This window comes from Microchirus variegatus (assembly GCF_963457635.1).
Source record: "Microchirus variegatus genome assembly, chromosome: 8".
Classification (NCBI taxonomy): Eukaryota; Metazoa; Chordata; class Actinopteri; order Pleuronectiformes; family Soleidae; genus Microchirus; species Microchirus variegatus.
This window is the reverse complement of record NC_139809.1, coordinates 5,456,389-5,474,311: the sequence shown is the minus strand read 5'-3', so window position 1 is coordinate 5,474,311 and position 17,923 is coordinate 5,456,389. Positions and strand designations below refer to the sequence as shown.

The 17,923-nt window shown below is 40.2% G+C and overlaps 1 protein-coding gene across 1 annotated transcript in view; it reads left to right on the top strand.

Annotated features, from left to right (window-relative positions):
• The window catches only part of kcnq1.2 (potassium voltage-gated channel, KQT-like subfamily, member 1.2), a gene marked incomplete at both ends in the record, with an annotated part of 155,070 nt that overhangs the window by 18,805 nt on the left and 118,342 nt on the right, over positions 1 to 17,923 (top strand). Inside the window, 5 exons of the mRNA XM_083893710.1 lie at positions 63 to 158; positions 450 to 578; positions 2,629 to 2,824; positions 6,009 to 6,062; positions 6,627 to 6,744. Of these exons, the coding sequence (XP_083749836.1) occupies positions 63 to 158; positions 450 to 578; positions 2,629 to 2,824; positions 6,009 to 6,062; positions 6,627 to 6,744 (593 nt within the window). The remainder of the gene's footprint in view (positions 1 to 62; positions 159 to 449; positions 579 to 2,628; positions 2,825 to 6,008; positions 6,063 to 6,626; positions 6,745 to 17,923) is intronic.

Here is a 17,923-nt window from a genome sequence, read left to right as displayed (position 1 = left end):
AATTCATGAGCAGTAAAGACAGGCATAATCTGATACATGACATCCTACCTGTCCTCCATTAGGGTATCTTGGGCTCAGGGTTTGCTCTTAAGGTCCAGCAGAAGCAGAGACAGAAGCATTTCAACAGACAGATCCCTGCTGCAGCCTCTCTCATTCAGGTACAGTTAGACAACACTAGGACACATATCCACCCTGACTTTTTCCAACTCTATATAAGACTAAGCTCCACATAATATACACAACAGACACAAATACAAAATAATTAAATAAAAAGATATACTCTCTTAAGTAAATCCGTTTTTTTAAATCAATTTACACATGTGCAAGCATTGTGGCTGATGCTACTGCATCACTGGGGAAGTCTGGATTTGAGGAAAACGAAAGATGCTTACATTTTCCATGGATGAATGCAGTGAGTAATAATACTTTCATGTTTTATCCCTCACCAGACACTGTGGCGATGCTATGCGGCAGAGAAACCAGGCAGCTGCGCTGCCACATGGAAAATGTACGTCCTAACTCCAGAGGCCGTCACCATCGACACCTCCAGCCCTAATATCAGGAAACTGCAGTTATCGGTAATTATTATATTGAATATTTGCACTAATAGTCAGATGCTAATATATGTTTTTGTAGATTTGTTTCACTTGTGATTAATAAGAAGACACTGCGCTTATGTGGTGGTCCGTTTCACAACTGTATTCTATATGTTGCATTTGGGCCCTGCAGAATAATATGGACACACACGCACGCACCCACGCACGCACGCACACACACGCACACACACACACACACACATGCAGAGCACTCTCCCTTGACTCCACCAGGATGACTTGAGGCCTTTGTCTCCACCGTACAAAGACTCACTCAGTTTAGATGATGTCACCACAGCCTTTCTCTTGGGAGTAAATCTTTGTCTAGTAGAACAACAACAAAAAAATCTTTGTGTTGCATTGAACCCACATGTATAAAGGAGAATGAAGGCTGCTTCCGCTCTTTTCATTTTCAGCATGTGACTTTCTCCTCTGACTTTCTCCTCTGACTTTGCTCTCTCTCTCTCTTTCTCTGTCTTTCAGGACTCTCTCCTGTTTTTATTCTCGTTAATGGGCTTATCCTCTGTGCTCTTTCTGTCTTCTCTCTCTGCCTTTTAAGCTCATTCCATTCACATTGTTTTTTCCCCCCCCTTTCTACTTTACATATAAACTCTATAAACTTTTTGTGCTTTTATCCTTGTTTCTCTTAAACGTAGTTTGTGTTAAAGTTTCTTCCTGCCTAAACATAGTTCTCCATCTTTTCTCCCAAATGAGTCTTTTCTGCTTCCACCACCAGCTCCGTCCCTCCCTCACTCCCTCCCTCTCCCCTAATGAGTCTTTCAAACTTTGGGTATTTGGACTAAAGTGCTGGACGTTTGTCAAGTCTGATCCACTGAGTCCAGATAATTGAGTCTCTATAAAGTCTATGACACTGGTGTGCGTCAGTTGGTCTAAGAATTGGACCGGGTTAGGGTTTAGGTCCAGCAACCTGCTGACATGTAACACAACTATGTGTTAATTTCAAAATAAAGTGTTCACGGCAGCAGCATGTAAGGACAGAATGATGTTGACGAATGGATAAACTGATTTATTTTGGATGAGTCGTGTTTTTGGACAATTGGAACACTTGAAAAGTATACATAGGTCATATATAATGTGCTGTGTTGCAACAGGCTATCAAATTGTGCACTTAAAATATGTGCAAACGGTTTACATTAAGACTGCACTGGAAAGCCAGCTCTGGAGTTGCACAAAAAAAAATGATCACAAAAAAAAGAAAAAGAAAGAAAAGCCATTGGTTTCAGTGAAGATTTTTACACTGATGGCCTGTATTAGCAAGCAAAGTGAATGTGGCTGTGTTAGGTTACACAAATGTCTCCAGGATCATGGCTCAAAAATGTTACTACGAGCTGAAATTTCATCTGGGGACGTTTAATTTATGAGACCAAACTCCAGGCGATCTGTTGGAGATTTCACAGATGAATAAAAATGAAATGAAAGCTTCTCTGGTGGCAGTGGCTTGTTGCTATGGCAGAAAAGTCAGCGTGCTGAGCGTGGATTTTGTAGGCTTTGGTCTTCGCGCAGCTTCAAACTTTGTCAGAGATTTTGCACACTGATTTTTTTTTTGTACGGTCGATCTTGTTTGCTGCTCTTGTATTTTCATTAGTTTAACAGCTAGCTTTATGTAGAATGGCTGGGATATGAGTTCATGAACCTCTGGACCTAAGTCACCAGTGGACATACTGTATAATGGACTGCTAGACAAATTAACTGGGATGTGAATTAAGCCACTTATGTAAACATTTTCAGAGAAATAGTGTGCTGTGAAAATACAAACACACCCATTTTCATTCATCATCTCATGTATACAGTGTCATGGAACAATCTGTATATTGCTATGCAGTGCGTGGGGAACAAATGTAGTCCTTTTGATTCATTTCAGCAATTTATAGCAATACATGCATGTGCATCTAAAATCAGACTTTACAGACAAATTACTTTCACACAATTCATTGTAATTAAACTTAATCATCACTGAAAAACCGCATCAAAACCTATGATGCAGATGTTGATTTTTTTTCCCTCTGTCTCTCAGAAAAGGGGCACCAAGCGGAGGTTGAAGTCCAGAGGTAACGGCTCAGTGGGCATGGCCTCAGAGAGGGCTATATCGATTCCCCAGATCACCTACGATCACATTGACGATTCTGTGGAGAAGAAAGACGTCACAACATTTTTCTTGGAAGAGCCGAGGGGGACTGTTGAAGGTAACGAGTCACGCTGCCATCTTTACTGTGATGTACGGTTATGAGCAGACACTGATTTCAAGTAGCTATTCAAGGTGACAACTTTTTTATTAAGAACTCAGCACCTCACTCTGCTGTGTTAAAATCTAAAATAAATCTCCCTGAATAATTATATTGCCATCATTAAAAATCTATTAATATGTGTATTATTAAACCTTTGGCCTAGTTGAGTCACCACAATAGTCTTATTGAGTCAGATCTGACAAGAAAAAAAGAGTTGTCTCTTCATTAGCAGTCCTTTGATTGAGTTATAAAATAAACCACCCCTTTGAATGTGGTTTTCAAAAACTTACTACTAAACATTGTACAGTACATTGTAATGTACTGGTGTTTTATTTTCACACAGTACACAGAGGCCCTAGACGAGAGCCAAGCGACCCTTAGAGCCAAGATGGCTGTTAGGTGTTGTCAGTGGGCCGTATGGAAGCCATTAAAGTCCCGGTGTTGATTAGAGGTCATGGTTACATGCTCTTTATTGCTTCACTTGTCCCCTTTTCTGGCCACACGCACTCACACTGAGCAAAAAACATTTTAACTTGTCAGTGTTACGAGTGGGAATGTCCTGCTCTACCACAGTATCAGTTAAGTCCTTTTTGCGATGATGCCAAGAAGAGTCTGACCACAAGTATTATTTCACATCATACCAAATTACTCTACTATACAATTTGACCTACTGTATAGTGATTCCTCTTTGTCGCAGGACTCACACACTTAGCAGTAGAAATATACAGTGTGCTTTATCTTTGAAGTTTCCACAATGTGTCTGTTCATTTGTTCATTAAAACCCCCCACCAAATGAATTGAGCCAGACTCCGGGGTAAATAAATGCACCTATAATGAGCTCTTCCTGTCAAAGGGTGCAGCCATAAAAGCAGCCGGAGTGACATAAACTTGACATAAAGGTAAACCGTCGCTAACGGATCGACTGTTTATGAGAGGAAATGTTGCGTTTCCTGCTTAATTAGGTGGATCTGAGATAATGAAGGGGAACATGTGTTGTGTGGTAAGTTTGTGTGTGTGGGAAAACAAAATGGCAAACCAGTCACGTTCTGCATTTTATCCAAGTGTGTATCAAAAGCACACGAAAGAAAGTCTTAAGAAGACTTAAGTGTGAGCGTAGGGGTGAAACATCACGTGACTGCATGATCAATGTGTTCGGGGCTGCTGTTTAACCATCATTGTTGTAAGTAACTGCTGTAAAAAATATACTGAGCAGAGAGGTCGTTTTTGAGGTGGCTGAATAAAGAGAGTTGCTTTTTGATCATGCTTTTTGATAATGCATTTTCTGTGTCATGTAAGCAGCATCCATACCTTGTCCCTAAGCCCTGGTTGGAACAAGGGGCCTTTCTGCATAGAGTTTGCATGTTCTCCCTGTGTGTACATGGGTTTTCTCCGGGGTTCTCCAGCTTCCTCCCACAGTCCAAAAACATGCAGATTTGAGGATTAGGTGAATTGATCACTCTAAATGGACCGTCGGTGTGAGAGTATGAGTGAATGGTTGTTTGTCTCTATATGTGGCCCTGCGATTGGACTGGTGAACTGTCCAGGGTGTACCCTGAGTAATCGCCCTATGTCAGCTGAGATAGGCACAGCACCCCCCGTGACCTCTGGTGGAGGATAAAGCGGATAGATAATGGATGGATGGATGTTCTTCCCTTTTTTCCCTTATGATGCTGGACACTTTTACCCCTTCTTTTTGGTCAAATCAAAGGGTGAAAGCGTCGTACGAACAAAAGTGCTATTGCTTTAATCACATGCAACCGCAGCGTTGTAGTCACAACCTTTACAACTTTTTTGCCATTCTTTGTAGGATTCACCAGGAGGTTGAGACAGACAGGTTAGTCCGCCTAACTCTATCACAACTAAGGTGCATAACGTTACATTTCCTTAATCTTGTATATTAAGGCATAAACTATAGCAAAAACAAAGAGAAAAAACAAGTTAGGTGTATGTTCCATGTGTGATCACGACACAGTCTACCCAGCAGCCCCTTCCACTGGTCGGCTACTTCTTTTTACTCCCATTAAAAACGTCTCTGTGTTAATCATTAGCTAGCCTGTCTTTTTAATGTGGCCCAGACAGTATTTTAATTAGACTCGCCGGCTGGCTCAGCCTTTGTCCCTCGACTGGACCAAACCAGAGCCAAGCAGAGAGACTGAGACATTGGTCCGGGGTTGACCTGGCCTTGTTTTCTTTACTGGGTGCACTGCCAACACCATGGGTGAGGAAAATGGTCGGCCTTGGCTGGGGCCCTAGAGGACCATGGGGACCTAGATAGGGACACCAAAGAGAGGGGGAGGGGGAGGGGGATACGCAGAGACGGGGTTGTGGGGTTGATTGTGGAGCACCAGTGGTCAGAAATAAACTGGGCATTGTTTGATTTAGTCAACGTCCTGGTTTATTGCTCCACTTATCTGTCTGGCCCCCAACTACCTCCTTGTCTGTGAGAATCTCTCTCTCTGTCTCCCTCACAACCTTTTTTCCTTCTTTCTACTTTTCTTTGCCGGACTCATAGTCTCACAACAATACATGTTTGCACTGATGGGCCAGATAATCTAAATGCATGACCATAAACCCCTATCCTGTTTTTGTAGCCGATAAGCCAGTTCACGTCTCCTTCACTGAGCTGAGGTTTGGGGCTAAAGGTGACCCTGGTCACCCCCCCCCCCCCCTCCCTTCAGTGTCTCACTTTTTCACCCCCTCTCGTTCCCCCGTCTCTCTCGCTGTTGCTGTGTATTCTCCTGGCCCGGACAATGTTAAACAAACTCGATGATGGAAAACGAGAGAGTCTGAATGGCTTTTTACTTGAACTGGAATGGTCATTCTGCTCTTGAACGCAGATTTGCTTCTCCATTCTTGATCACAATGGAGGATCGGTGGTTTGGAGGAGAGTACACGTCAGACTGTGCTGACGGTCTGACTGCAGGTCAAGACCCTGCTTCACATGTTGTCCTTTGCTGTTTTTTTTTTTTGGGTTGTGCCAGCAGCCAGTCAGCTGCACTCATGAAGTGGAGCACTGCAGTTTCGGATTCTGCACGTTGTATCCTGATAATTGTTTTCATAAAAGTTTATAAACCTTTATGTTAATTCAGTGTAACATTTTTCCTTTTCTTCTCTTGTCTTTGTCCTTTCTTTGATTTATCTTCCTGCAATTTTTCCTGCATGGCGTCAGGTCCTCCTCATCACTCTTGGTCGTCTTTTACTCTGAGCTGCCCTGGCTCTCCAGGTATCTTATTGTTTCATTGTGTCTGCTTTTGTGTTGTTCATGCTTAAAGGTGCATTATGTAATAAATCTAAATCCTCCTAATATTTTGCGGACTGCAGATCATGTTTATGTTTTGAACTCATATTTTGGCATGTGGCGCCACCTACCGCCGTCTACCAATCATTGCAGTCAGTAAAGTCTCAACTGCCGAGCAACCACAGGTTGCCAGTTATGTCTGAGCTACAATGGCGAAGAAAACGAAACCTAAAAGATCTCTGTATTTTGAGTCTAGTAACCGTTTGGGCCTCATTCTTACATATGGCGCCTTTAAATATATTTGTGTTTTCGGACTTATTTTGCTTTCAAATGCCAGCTCCTTTTCAATACATTTTGTGATATGATAAATACAGTATTTAGTTATTAAAATTTAGTTAACTAAGATATTTAGTTGCACGTGATTCAGACTGTGCTTTTACTATACACAGTACATCAATGTTTTTGTATAAATTAAGCACATTTAAACTTCACTTCACAAGCCCAATATGCAATCGTGTAATAGTATCCATTTATTTGTCTGCTTTTCAGTAAGGAGGAATCTTGACAGCAGCACTTCCATGGACATCTCACGCGCTGACAGCTTAACTGATGAGCTCTACTACATGAGTGAGGACATTCCCCTGCCTGTGGTGACCAAGAACGATCAGTAAGTCCCATAAAGTCCTCCCTATGCTCTTCTCTGGGACCCCACCTTCCTGCGCTGACCTTGTCTAGTCCCTATTATACTGATTACCCTTCTCATCAGCACTACCTAAAGGCCTTTTGTAACACCACAGAGCCTCTCTAGGCCTCTCTCTAAATTAAGTTGTTTTGTTGAACTCTCCTGAGGGTTAAAGAGACTCTCAAGGGCCAAGGCCTTATCAGGTGCAGAGTGTTATAAAAGGGATTATCCCTTTAGTCATGAGGGAAATGACAGAAGAAATCCCTCTCGGTAGGTTGTAGGACATGTAAAGGTATTGAAAGCGTGTTGCTACATGCCCTTAAGGGGGAGAATTCACAGCTGTTGGTTTATGTGTGAATTGAATGTTTCTGAGATGCATTGAAATGATTCCCTACAACAAGAGTTTGTAAATAAATATGTTTATTTATTCCCTTCCTCACTGGTATCATCTTACACATTTACTCCATCATCTGCTGTACACAAACAACTTTGCACCACATCAGTGGTACTGTTTGACCTCATCCCTGAGCTACACGGGGTTGCCATGCAGCTGATACTTTGTAGATGTGGTTATTTACTGTCATTAATAATGGATGTGCTTAATCCATGGTGTACATCTGCCATAGCGAGCTGCAACATCCTCTAATGCCTTGAGTGCCAACACTTGTACACTTAAGGTTTCAGTTTGAGTGCTGTGATGTGTTGACATACAGTTTTATTTCTTCCTATTCTTTATTAATTATGTTGTTTTGATGTAATAGCTATACTTTTTATTTTTTTAGCCCAAAGACGCACTTTAGTTTAAAAACAAACTATTTCGATTTAGGGAGCGGTAGAACATAGGACAACATTCTTTTATCAGGTCTATTGTTGTTAACTGATTTTCACTGTATCTACAAACGTGTGTGTGTGTGTGTGTGTTGTAGATGTTTATACCCGTACACTGCATTCTTGCTTGATTGCCTTCCCTCTGCTGGCCCTATAAATATGCAATCACCCTTGTCACTCAACTGCATCTCTGGCCTCTGCCGTCACTCCACTTTCTACTTTCTGTGACCTCTTGAAAACAAAAAAACGCAAACACAATCTTTTTTTTTTTTATCACACAGCCAATTTCTTGTTTTTATTTAATTTAGTCGTATCTTATGTGCGATGAAAGATCGACCATCCCGTCTCTAAACTTACAATAAAAACATCAATACAACAAAAGTGCACAGAACATTAAAAACCCAAGTTGCGAGCAGCAGAATATGGCACTGGTCCAGGATTCTTTCTCCACACACCACTTTAATTCCACAAGGTACCGTACTGGCTCTATCACTATTATTCTCCTTCTCTTTATTTTCTTCTCAACATCTTCATTACAGCATTCTTAATATTATCTGATGTTTCAAACCACGCAATGGAAAATGTCAGTTTTGACACAGGATAGCAGCCACCACCCAAACTCTTATATTAATCATTTAAAATTTAATATGTGCACCACCCCTGGAAAGTGTGATTGTAGAGTCTCAGATTTAATGTTGGGTGTTTCTGTTATTTTGTCTCAATAGGAACCTATTAGTCAAGGGTAGGGCAATATAAAAGTATCAATAATTCCAATAATATACATGTATTTTATAGCAATATAACAAAATATGTACTTCTATAATGTTAATCGTTGGGTAAACATGTAACTGAATGATTTACCTCAGGTTTGTGAAATGTTTCACTGTTGTTTTTTCTGCCTATAAAGCAGTTCAAATCTATATTTTACTGTAAAAAGAGAGGTTAATAGTTTTTCTGACATTTATCACAATGTATTCAAATATTTTTGGCCACCCCTGAACCAAACTCTGGTCCTTAAAGTGTCTGTTCTAGTTTTTCAGACAGTGTAAAATTAAAGAGTCCAACCACAATATGGACAGCATGAAGATACTGTAGCAGTACATGATGAGAAGAATTCAGGAAATATAAGAAATAAACATTGGTTGTCCATGCATATATTGTTATTACATAATACATAATTATTTAGTTTTTTGATAATTATCATTATTTAGTGCATGCATACAGACACACACAGGGGCTGTACTACGAAGACTGAATAGTAGTGATAATACAGTACAAAACTTCAACGAAACAAAAAGAGAAAAATAATGGTGAAAATTAAAAATAGATAGAAAAATAGTATGCATATTTTTGTCGCTTGTTTTTCACGGGTTTAACAACATGTGTTTAGTTTGGGATTTATTTTATTTATAACAAAATGACAATTAAATATTATTAATATAGTTTAGTATTTTTGTTTGGCAAAGAAACCTGATATTTTTACAAACTGTTTCAAAACTGTAAGGGCTCAGTTAAATCTTTAATAGCAGTTTATTAATAACAAAAAAAGACACATAATGAGCTATTTCCTAACTCTATTTATGCAAACAATCATTTTGTGTCTTAAGATTGTAGCATTTGTTCTCCCAACAGTAGGTGGCGCTCCTCTTTTATAGTGTGCAGGCAACGAGCTGGGATACTGAATATGACACGTGAGCCACAACCTGTTGTTTTAGCGGCTCGTTGGCTTATAACAGTATAATTATCATCACTCAAAAACTAGTTTCATTACCGTTATTAGAGCCTGTCAACTAAATCATCGTAGTATGTCACGGTTTCCTGCCAGTTCATTACTCAACAGTATTTTATTAAGAAATTCATCATATGTCATGTCATGTGCTAGAAACGTGTACATGTTCATGCATGCTTTTTTTATTAATAATCGTCTTCTCTCGTGTATGCGAGTGTATCTGACTGACTGCGTGTGAATGTGAGACCACTGAGTGTTTAATGTCTTCATGTGTGAGAGCGACTTTCCCATCTGCAGCAAAGGACAGTGTCTAATTGTATCCAGTGCTGTGCTGCCGTGCCCATAACTCAGCTGTAACTGCCCCGCACAGATTCGAGCCATGCTGGGCACTCCCATAACAGCTGGTTTGTTTTGCTCCCAGTGTCACGCCACTCTGGACAGCGCTGTCATTTGGCATCCTTATCTGGATTTTTGCAGATGGCTAACAGATCCACCCACACACGGCCTGAGGCAACCTGCAATCACGCTCCCTGTATCAGTTTTATGTTGTTTCATATTCAGGAATTGAAACGTCTCCGTTGCTTTGCTCCTCACTTGAGATGGTTGCCTGTTCAAACAGCCTTCCTTTTTTTTTTTGTCTGGTATCACTATCACATTCTGCTGTTTGTTTGCTTTTGCTCAGGCACACTACCCCCAAAGTCACTGTGTGTGTGTGTGTGTTGTGTGTGTTCACATGTGAGGCAGGCATCAATACAGCTGGCCATGACGTCTATGGGCTTCTGAAGAGGAAGTGGTGAAGGGCAGTGTCCACATGCAATCATGCCTTCTGCTCCTCTCAAACCATAACACACACACACACACACACACACACACACACACACACACACACACACACACACACACACACACACACACACACACACACACACATATTCTTGTACTTACTGCATACAGAGGACCAGTATTTCCACTTTATAAATCAACATAATTACAAATATCTACTTCATGAATGACATCTACAAAGAATTACTGGTTGCAGTACCATAAAATGTCTGCAGGTAAAGCCCCAGAGCAGAAAGGACTGGAATTTTTTTTTCGATTTTTTTATTTTTTAATAAAAAAAAAATTGTCCCAAAATGTGAAAAATAATTCGACCCAACATTTGAAATAAAAATTTGACCCAACATTTGAAAAAAAAATTTGACCAAAATTTAAAAAAAAAAATTGGCCCATTTGAAAAAAAAATTTGACCAAAATTTGAAAAAAAAAAATTGACCCAAAATTTGAAAAAAAAAATTGACCCAACATTTGAAAAAAAAATTTGACCAAAATTTTAAAAAAAAAAATTGACCCAACATTTGGAAAAAAATTTGACCCAACATTTGGAAAAAAAAAATTGACCCAACATTTGAAAAAAAAATTTGACCAAAATTTGAAGAAAAAAAATTGACCCAACATTTGAAAAAAAAATTGACCCAAAATTTTTGGCCCAAAATTTTACAAAAACGTCCTATGTTGTCCAAAATATGATTTTTTTTTTTTTTATGACAAATTGAGTATAGCATGTTTACGATCTAAGGCGGTGATTTCAATGAAAACAAAGTGAGGACCGGCCAAAATGTCCTCACTCCGTAAAAATGACCTCACTTTGTTGGTTAAAAACCCTCACTGGTCCTCAGTATGCCGCAAGTACAAGAACACACACACACACACACACACACACACACACACACACACACACACACACACACACACACACACACACACACACACACACACACACACACACACACTCACACACACACACACACACACACACACACACACACACACACACACACACACAAAATATCTCAAATAAAGACCAAAAGAACATACACTTGTTCCACAACCACTATAATAACTCTTCCATTTTTACTCCACACCCCTCCTTGTGGTTGTTTGTTTGTTGACATGCTCCTGTGTAAATGAGGCTTGAGTGTGTTACGGTTTGGACAAACATTGATCTCTCCTGATTGCGTGCATGTATTAGAATGTGTGAGAACCTTGTTGTAACGTGATATTGTGTGTGTGAACGCATACAGCTGCACACTTTGACTGTCTACGTGTCTGAGATTTACCACTTAACTGTTGATCGGAATCATAACAAACCCCCAGCTGAGCTGTTGATCCTCAATCCTCTCTAAAGCTGGTTGACTTTTAACCTCTTGGATGATGAGTAACTGTTTCCAAGTACACTTGTTCTGTCCCAAACAAAGGAAGGCCTTGTTTAGCTGATCGTAATGATTGTGTCTTATCTCTTTCTCTCTCTGCGGTGAGCCTGCTCATCGCTCACCCCCAGAAACCCATCCCTCAGCTTCTTTAACTCTGTCAAGCAGCACCAGATCAGTAGCGTCTGTCATCTCGTGACCCGAGGCAGTCGTCTTTTTCTGGTGCTGGGGGTGGCCTCGCTCTCTGGCCCTCCTGCTCCTCCTTCATGTCTCCTCTCAGACCTTTAAAAGCCTGCATGGGCCACCTACATGCAGCTCTTTAATTAGTTACCCTCTTACAAGCTAGCCAGCATGAAACAATGGCAGCCCACTGCTGCCCTACAGGAGGGATGGCAGGCAGAGACACATGCATCATGGTCCGTTGTCTTCAAGTAGGGGCCCCGCTCTGCTGAGCAACTGGCGTCTTTTGTGCAGAGCTCTGAACAAATTGACTTTTTGTCCGTGTGGCCTCTGTATGCCCGTCTTGTACACTGTACTCTATTAATGACAGTCAGGGGCGTTTTAAGCATATGGTCGATCAGTCCGGAGGGAAAAAATTGAAGTTATTTTCAGTCGTCAGTGATATTTTTTAACTTTAAATCACATCTCTTGACATTGATGTTTTGGAGCCTTTTTTCCTCAATGTTGTATTGCAAAAAAAAAAAAAAAAACATTTGCCAAGAAGTTGTTTTATAGTGTTTGCACAATATTCAACAGTGAATTTAATGTGCATATATCCAATAAATCCTCTTACTATTCTTGGCTTTACTGCCAAGTATTAGAATGACAAATTAGACGAGGCAAAGGCCCCTCTGTGGGCACAGAAGCACACACACACACACACACCCCCCCCCCCCCCCCCACACACACACACGGACAAATGGATGGGGTGAGAACTGTGGCCTCCTGCCCTGCAGCAAGAAACGCTGCCTTGTGAAAAGATAGAGGAAACAAAGTAAGAAGAGAAAAGAACAAATTGTGTTCACATTTCTTGAATGACCGCCAAAGTCTAGAACATTAAAAAAAAAGAACCGAAAAGAGTCTCGGGGCAGTAAAACAGCCACAAACACTGATTCATATTCTCTGTGTGGAGCGATTCTGAAGTTAATCTCATTACAGACTCTGGGCTTTTTATGCGTTTGCTGACCCCTCCCGCTCTACCTCTATACGCACTTGTGCTTTTTAGAAATTGTTTAATTGCCCTGACTTGGCCAAAATACAAACAGACTAAATGGTGCTCTTAAGACAGCAGTAAACTTCAGACACAGTTGGAATTGGCTTGTCCTCACAGGCAGTATGGGATTGTCCGCGTTTGATCTCGTCAAAACCTTGTCATAACTTGTCTTCATTTGGTAACCAGGGCCATTTAATTATTTGGTGTGGTGGCAGCTGTGATGCTCAAAGCTCCTGCCCCCCCCCCCCCCTTTGAGTTGTCTGTTTCTTCTGCGTTGCGTTGCTCTCAGATGTGGCTCATTGTTGGTTATGGGGCAACATCAAAAAGAACAACAGCTCGTCTTCAAACTTGAACTGAAAATCATTGGACGCTGTAATTTGCCGTGTTTAGTTTTCGCTGCGAAAGTTATACACGTGGAAGCCTAAAAAGTGCAGACACTGGTTTGTTTGTTAAATTGTGCAGGAGTGTGCGTCTCGATTGAGCAGTTGATCCTTTGTAAATACAATGAACGTTGAAACCCATTTATAAACAGTAATTATATTTGAGTTAGACACATCATTTAAATGAGAGATCCTATGTGTAAATGCAATTAAACAAGGATTCAGTTTGGATAATAACACGCCATATGCTACAGAAGTTTTTACTGTTCTTCCACAGACAGAGCAAATTCTCCTATCTGTGCCAAATGAGAATCTACTAGAGCCATTGTTTATTGCATATACGTCACTCTGAGGGCAATAAAAGGCATTTTCATGAAGTCCATAATGAAGGAGTAGGTTTTTGTTAGGCTTGACACTGGTAGTTCTACATTAATGAAGTCTCTCATTGCTGCAGTTACAAGGGCTGAGAGTGAAATCCCCCCTCAGCGGTGTTGGTTCTGAGAGGGTTTTATGGTGAGGGACCATCAGCGATGACCACTTTATTGCCTCTCGCCACAAGTCGGAAAATTCGGAGAACGAGCAAACAAGATCTGCATAAATAAACCCTTCAAGACCAAATAAAAACTTGAATCGTCGCAATCTCTCGCTACTTTCGTCCAAATTATGGCCTGGTCTGTGTTCAGTGGCTGGAAATCATGACCGCCATGTTGGCTCTATATTAGCATTAATGGAATTTGCCTGTATGGCACACAGTGGTAAATTGATGTGAGCATTGCATGCTGGTTTGGTGAGTATTCTGAAGCTGTGGATCACAGTCCACTGAAGCAACTGCAGTCAGTCAAATATGGACAGGCCAAACTAGAAATGGCTTCATGAAAGCAGAAAGAATCATGGGAAATTTGAAAAATGACACAGGAAATTGTTGTTTTCATGACTCGCTAAGCAGTTTTGCTGCTTATTCTTTTGTTTACTGACGAGACACACTTAGAACACATAGAAAAAAGTGTTTTTCATTCAACCTTAGTGCTTTTAACAATTACAGACCCACAGGGCAAAATTAATGAGGATTTAATGTTGTGTTAGCGCCCTTAATTTGTGCTCTCTTTGGATTTGTTTTATTTAATAATGTTTGTTCTAATTGAGCCATTACAGCAGTAAGGGTTCAAGGTACAAATTAAAGTACCAACGTAATTATCCAAAATTAAATGATTAGGAACCCCAGAATAAGTATATAGCCTGAGGATATTTTTGTTCCACTCACAAATGCAGCCACGAACTGATGATAAGTTCAACATGGAATGAAATTCTTCATTAAACGTAGAGATTTCAAATGCTTTTGAATGCTTTGTTTAAACGTAGTTGTAAAGATGATCAAGAGATGTACTTGGTTTTATCACGATGCTGCAACATTGAAGTTTAAAACTATGATAGGACTTTCTAAATCTAATTCTGTGAACGCTGCTCGTTCCCTGATCACATTCTGCATGTTTTGATAAATGTCATCACTTCAAAGTCGCTTGACCACAAAGTAAAAACATAACTTTTTCTCGATAAGCCGCGGCAATACTCGGTAGCGTAGTTTATTCAAGTGTGGTTTCTCGAAAAGCAAGTTTCATTTTAAGTCTCAACCTCAGGACTTTTTTTTCATATCACTCTGACCACTGTGAGAAACAGCGGGGCGCTCGAGTCAGTCGCGTCTATCACAATGCCATCACTCGGCTTCCCATGAGTTTTATAGGCAACAACACCCTCCACAACCCCCTACACGCAATGCAGCTTCAGCACAGGGAGTACACTGGAAATGCTCTTCGCTTCTCAGAGAAACCTGGCCGCAGCAGTGTCTCTGCGGTTGTGTTGAGTTGGATGTTTGTCTTACATGTGACAAATTTGGGCAGGAAGACGAGAGAGAGAGACAGAAAAAGATAAGCAACACAGACAATTAAGATGATAAGACTTTGCTTTTGCAGTGCAGCCTGACACAAAGATGCAGTTCACAGGTTATCAGCTAAGGCTGTGACTGCTTCTGAAAACAGATGTTTTAAAGCAGGGGAGTGAAAAGCTGTAAATCGTGGAAGGGGAACAGGTAAGCCTTGGCCATGTGTCTGTCACTTCCACTCCCTCAACTCACTCAAACACTATCCACAGACCTCTTTTTACTCTCCAAGTGTATATTTTGACTACTCTTGTAATGAAAGCCCCCCCCAGGGGCCATGGTAGTATTAAATGGGACTAATAACCTTCTTAATAATACTGAAAGTCTCTTCTAGCGCTAAATGGCTGCTCTTTTTTCACCGAACGTGCAGTCATTCCTGTTTCACACTTTTTCTCTTAATGCCTTTCAAAGACATTTGGAGTGAAGTTAGAGAGGGTGTCAGTGGATCAAAGTGCCGCAGGCCTTTCTCTTTTAAGTCTCTGTAATTTTGAATAAAATGTAGATAACTGTTATTATCTGGCAGTTTTTTTTCCCCATCCTTTTTATTTGTGAGTTTTTGCAAAGTGTGCACTATAACTATAAATCTTAAAACCATTTTTGTGCTTTAGATTCTCAGTGCAATTCAGAAGCAAAATAAACCAACATAACACAACCAAATAGACTTTTACTTTTACTTAAATTGTTTATTTTTACATTTTTTTCAGAACCTGATTTTCTTTTTCTAGAGATTAGTAAAAGCATCTATGATCGTACACTGATAATTGATTAATTCTAGTGAGCAATAATGTATTACAAATTTTTAACTTTCCAATACTTTCACGGAAATATAGTTTTTAGGGTTAGACTTTTCTGTTTGTGTGGTCTAACAACATGCTTATTCAAAGCCTAACAGCCTTGAATGTATGTAAAAAAATTAAAATATGACCCCAAAAACACAAATACAGTGTTCCTGATTGTGGAAAACGACCTGACAATCACATTTGTTTGCAGAACTGTTTGAAGGTTTTATTTTTATCCACAGTAAAAAAAAAAAAGAAAAAAAAAAAAAGAGTGGTAGCCTTGTACCTAAGATTAAACACAGTGCGTCCATAAACAAAGCCACTAGAAGGGCTACTTGGCATTTCATCAAGCGTTTAATTTCTTTATTTTTGAGGTCACATTGTGTGTTTGAGTTTTGAGCACTCGTATTAAAATGATGGACACACTCATATCGTGTTTAGATATGCAGATGCATCTTTAGACCGTAAGTCTAAAATAACACACCAGCATAAAACAAAAGCTCAATGTCAGCAGTCCTGCAAAAAAAAGTGGAGGAGGGGAACAGAGCAACATGCACAAACTCCCCTCTCTGACCAGCAGGCTGTGCTGTTGCAACATAACTCTTCACAAACAAAACTCTCTTTTTTTTTTTTGTTCAGATTTCTTTTTTTTTTCCAATGCAGATTTAATAATCCAGCCTCTGCTGGTTTTCCACAGAGAGTAAGAAGGAAATGGTAAGTGTAGGGTTGAGCTCAAGTGGAAATGTCCTTAATTATCAGGGTGTTTTCATGAGTTTGGTGTCTGCAGTCGGGTGTGCCCATTACCAAAACTATCAACACCACCACCACCACCACTAGTATCACTGCTGCTACCCCGGTCAACCTCTCTCTGCCTGCAACTCATTATGTTCCGTTTCCACTTTTCTCTTCTGCAGCACAGAAAGAATGAGAAAAAGGAGGGATGCATGAAAATAATTGACCAAACCACACATTTCCTGCAGTGTTTTTCTTTTTGTGGTCCACCAGTGTTCAGGTTTTTCATGTAAAACATTTTTCTTTGGTGTGGCCCTAGCCAGACCCATAACAGTTGATAACGGTTGATTGGGGGAAATTTTGAACAGGAGCTTTTATCTTTGACTGTGTAGTTTTATTATGCTGCCCCCAGTTTGCACTTAAACTGGATAATATAATATACATGGTAATCAGCATGTATCAGCATCACGTATAACAATAAAGTGACAAAAAGTCAAATAAAACAAATACACTGCAAACACGTAGTGATAAAAAAAAAAAACCCAGATAAATAGCAACTACATCTAAAATAAGCTACTCAAAACAGGAACATAGAACAACAAACAAATCATCAACAGATGTTAAAAGTGATCTAATGACAGAACTCTGTCATTATGGTCAAATGCATCTCGAGGTTTCAGTAATCAGTGTGGATGTAAACAGCGTCGCTATAGTCAACGTTTTCTAATGAGAAACATGACCAGTTTAATTTGAACCTCCTTTATGACCTCTTTCACACGTGTCATCAGCCTAATACCCAGATATTTATAATCTGTGACCCGAGTAAATGCAGGGTCACATGTCCTTGACATGGTAAAGAACATGGATTTATTGCCAATTAAAAATCAATTCCAGGCTTCTTCTTTTTTCCCATATAGTCTAATGCACACTGAAGATTTGACACATTGCAGCACAGATGCAAGCATAGAAAAACTGTCCTCTGCATAGAAGTCATCTGCTGTGCTACATATAACATTAATATACATGTGTATTGTTGTTGTTGTTGTTATACATGAATATGCATAATCATGGGCCCCAAATGTGTGTGTATGTGTGTTAGTGCAGTGTTCTAACTGTAACATTTCAAGCTCCATCACTCTCTTCCTGACTGTGGGTCAATTCTCTTTCTCCTTCCCTCCTCTTCTCCCTCTCCCTCGCTATGTCGCTCTCACGTCTGGCCTGGCCTCACTACAACTCTTAGCAGTTGTCAGTTTCAGGAAATGCACTGCACTCTGTTGGGAAGTGAGGTATCTGCCTCGAGGCGCTGTGCTTTTGTTTTTTTGTAATTTTATCGTCTGCTTACGGGAAGCGGAGCTCAGCC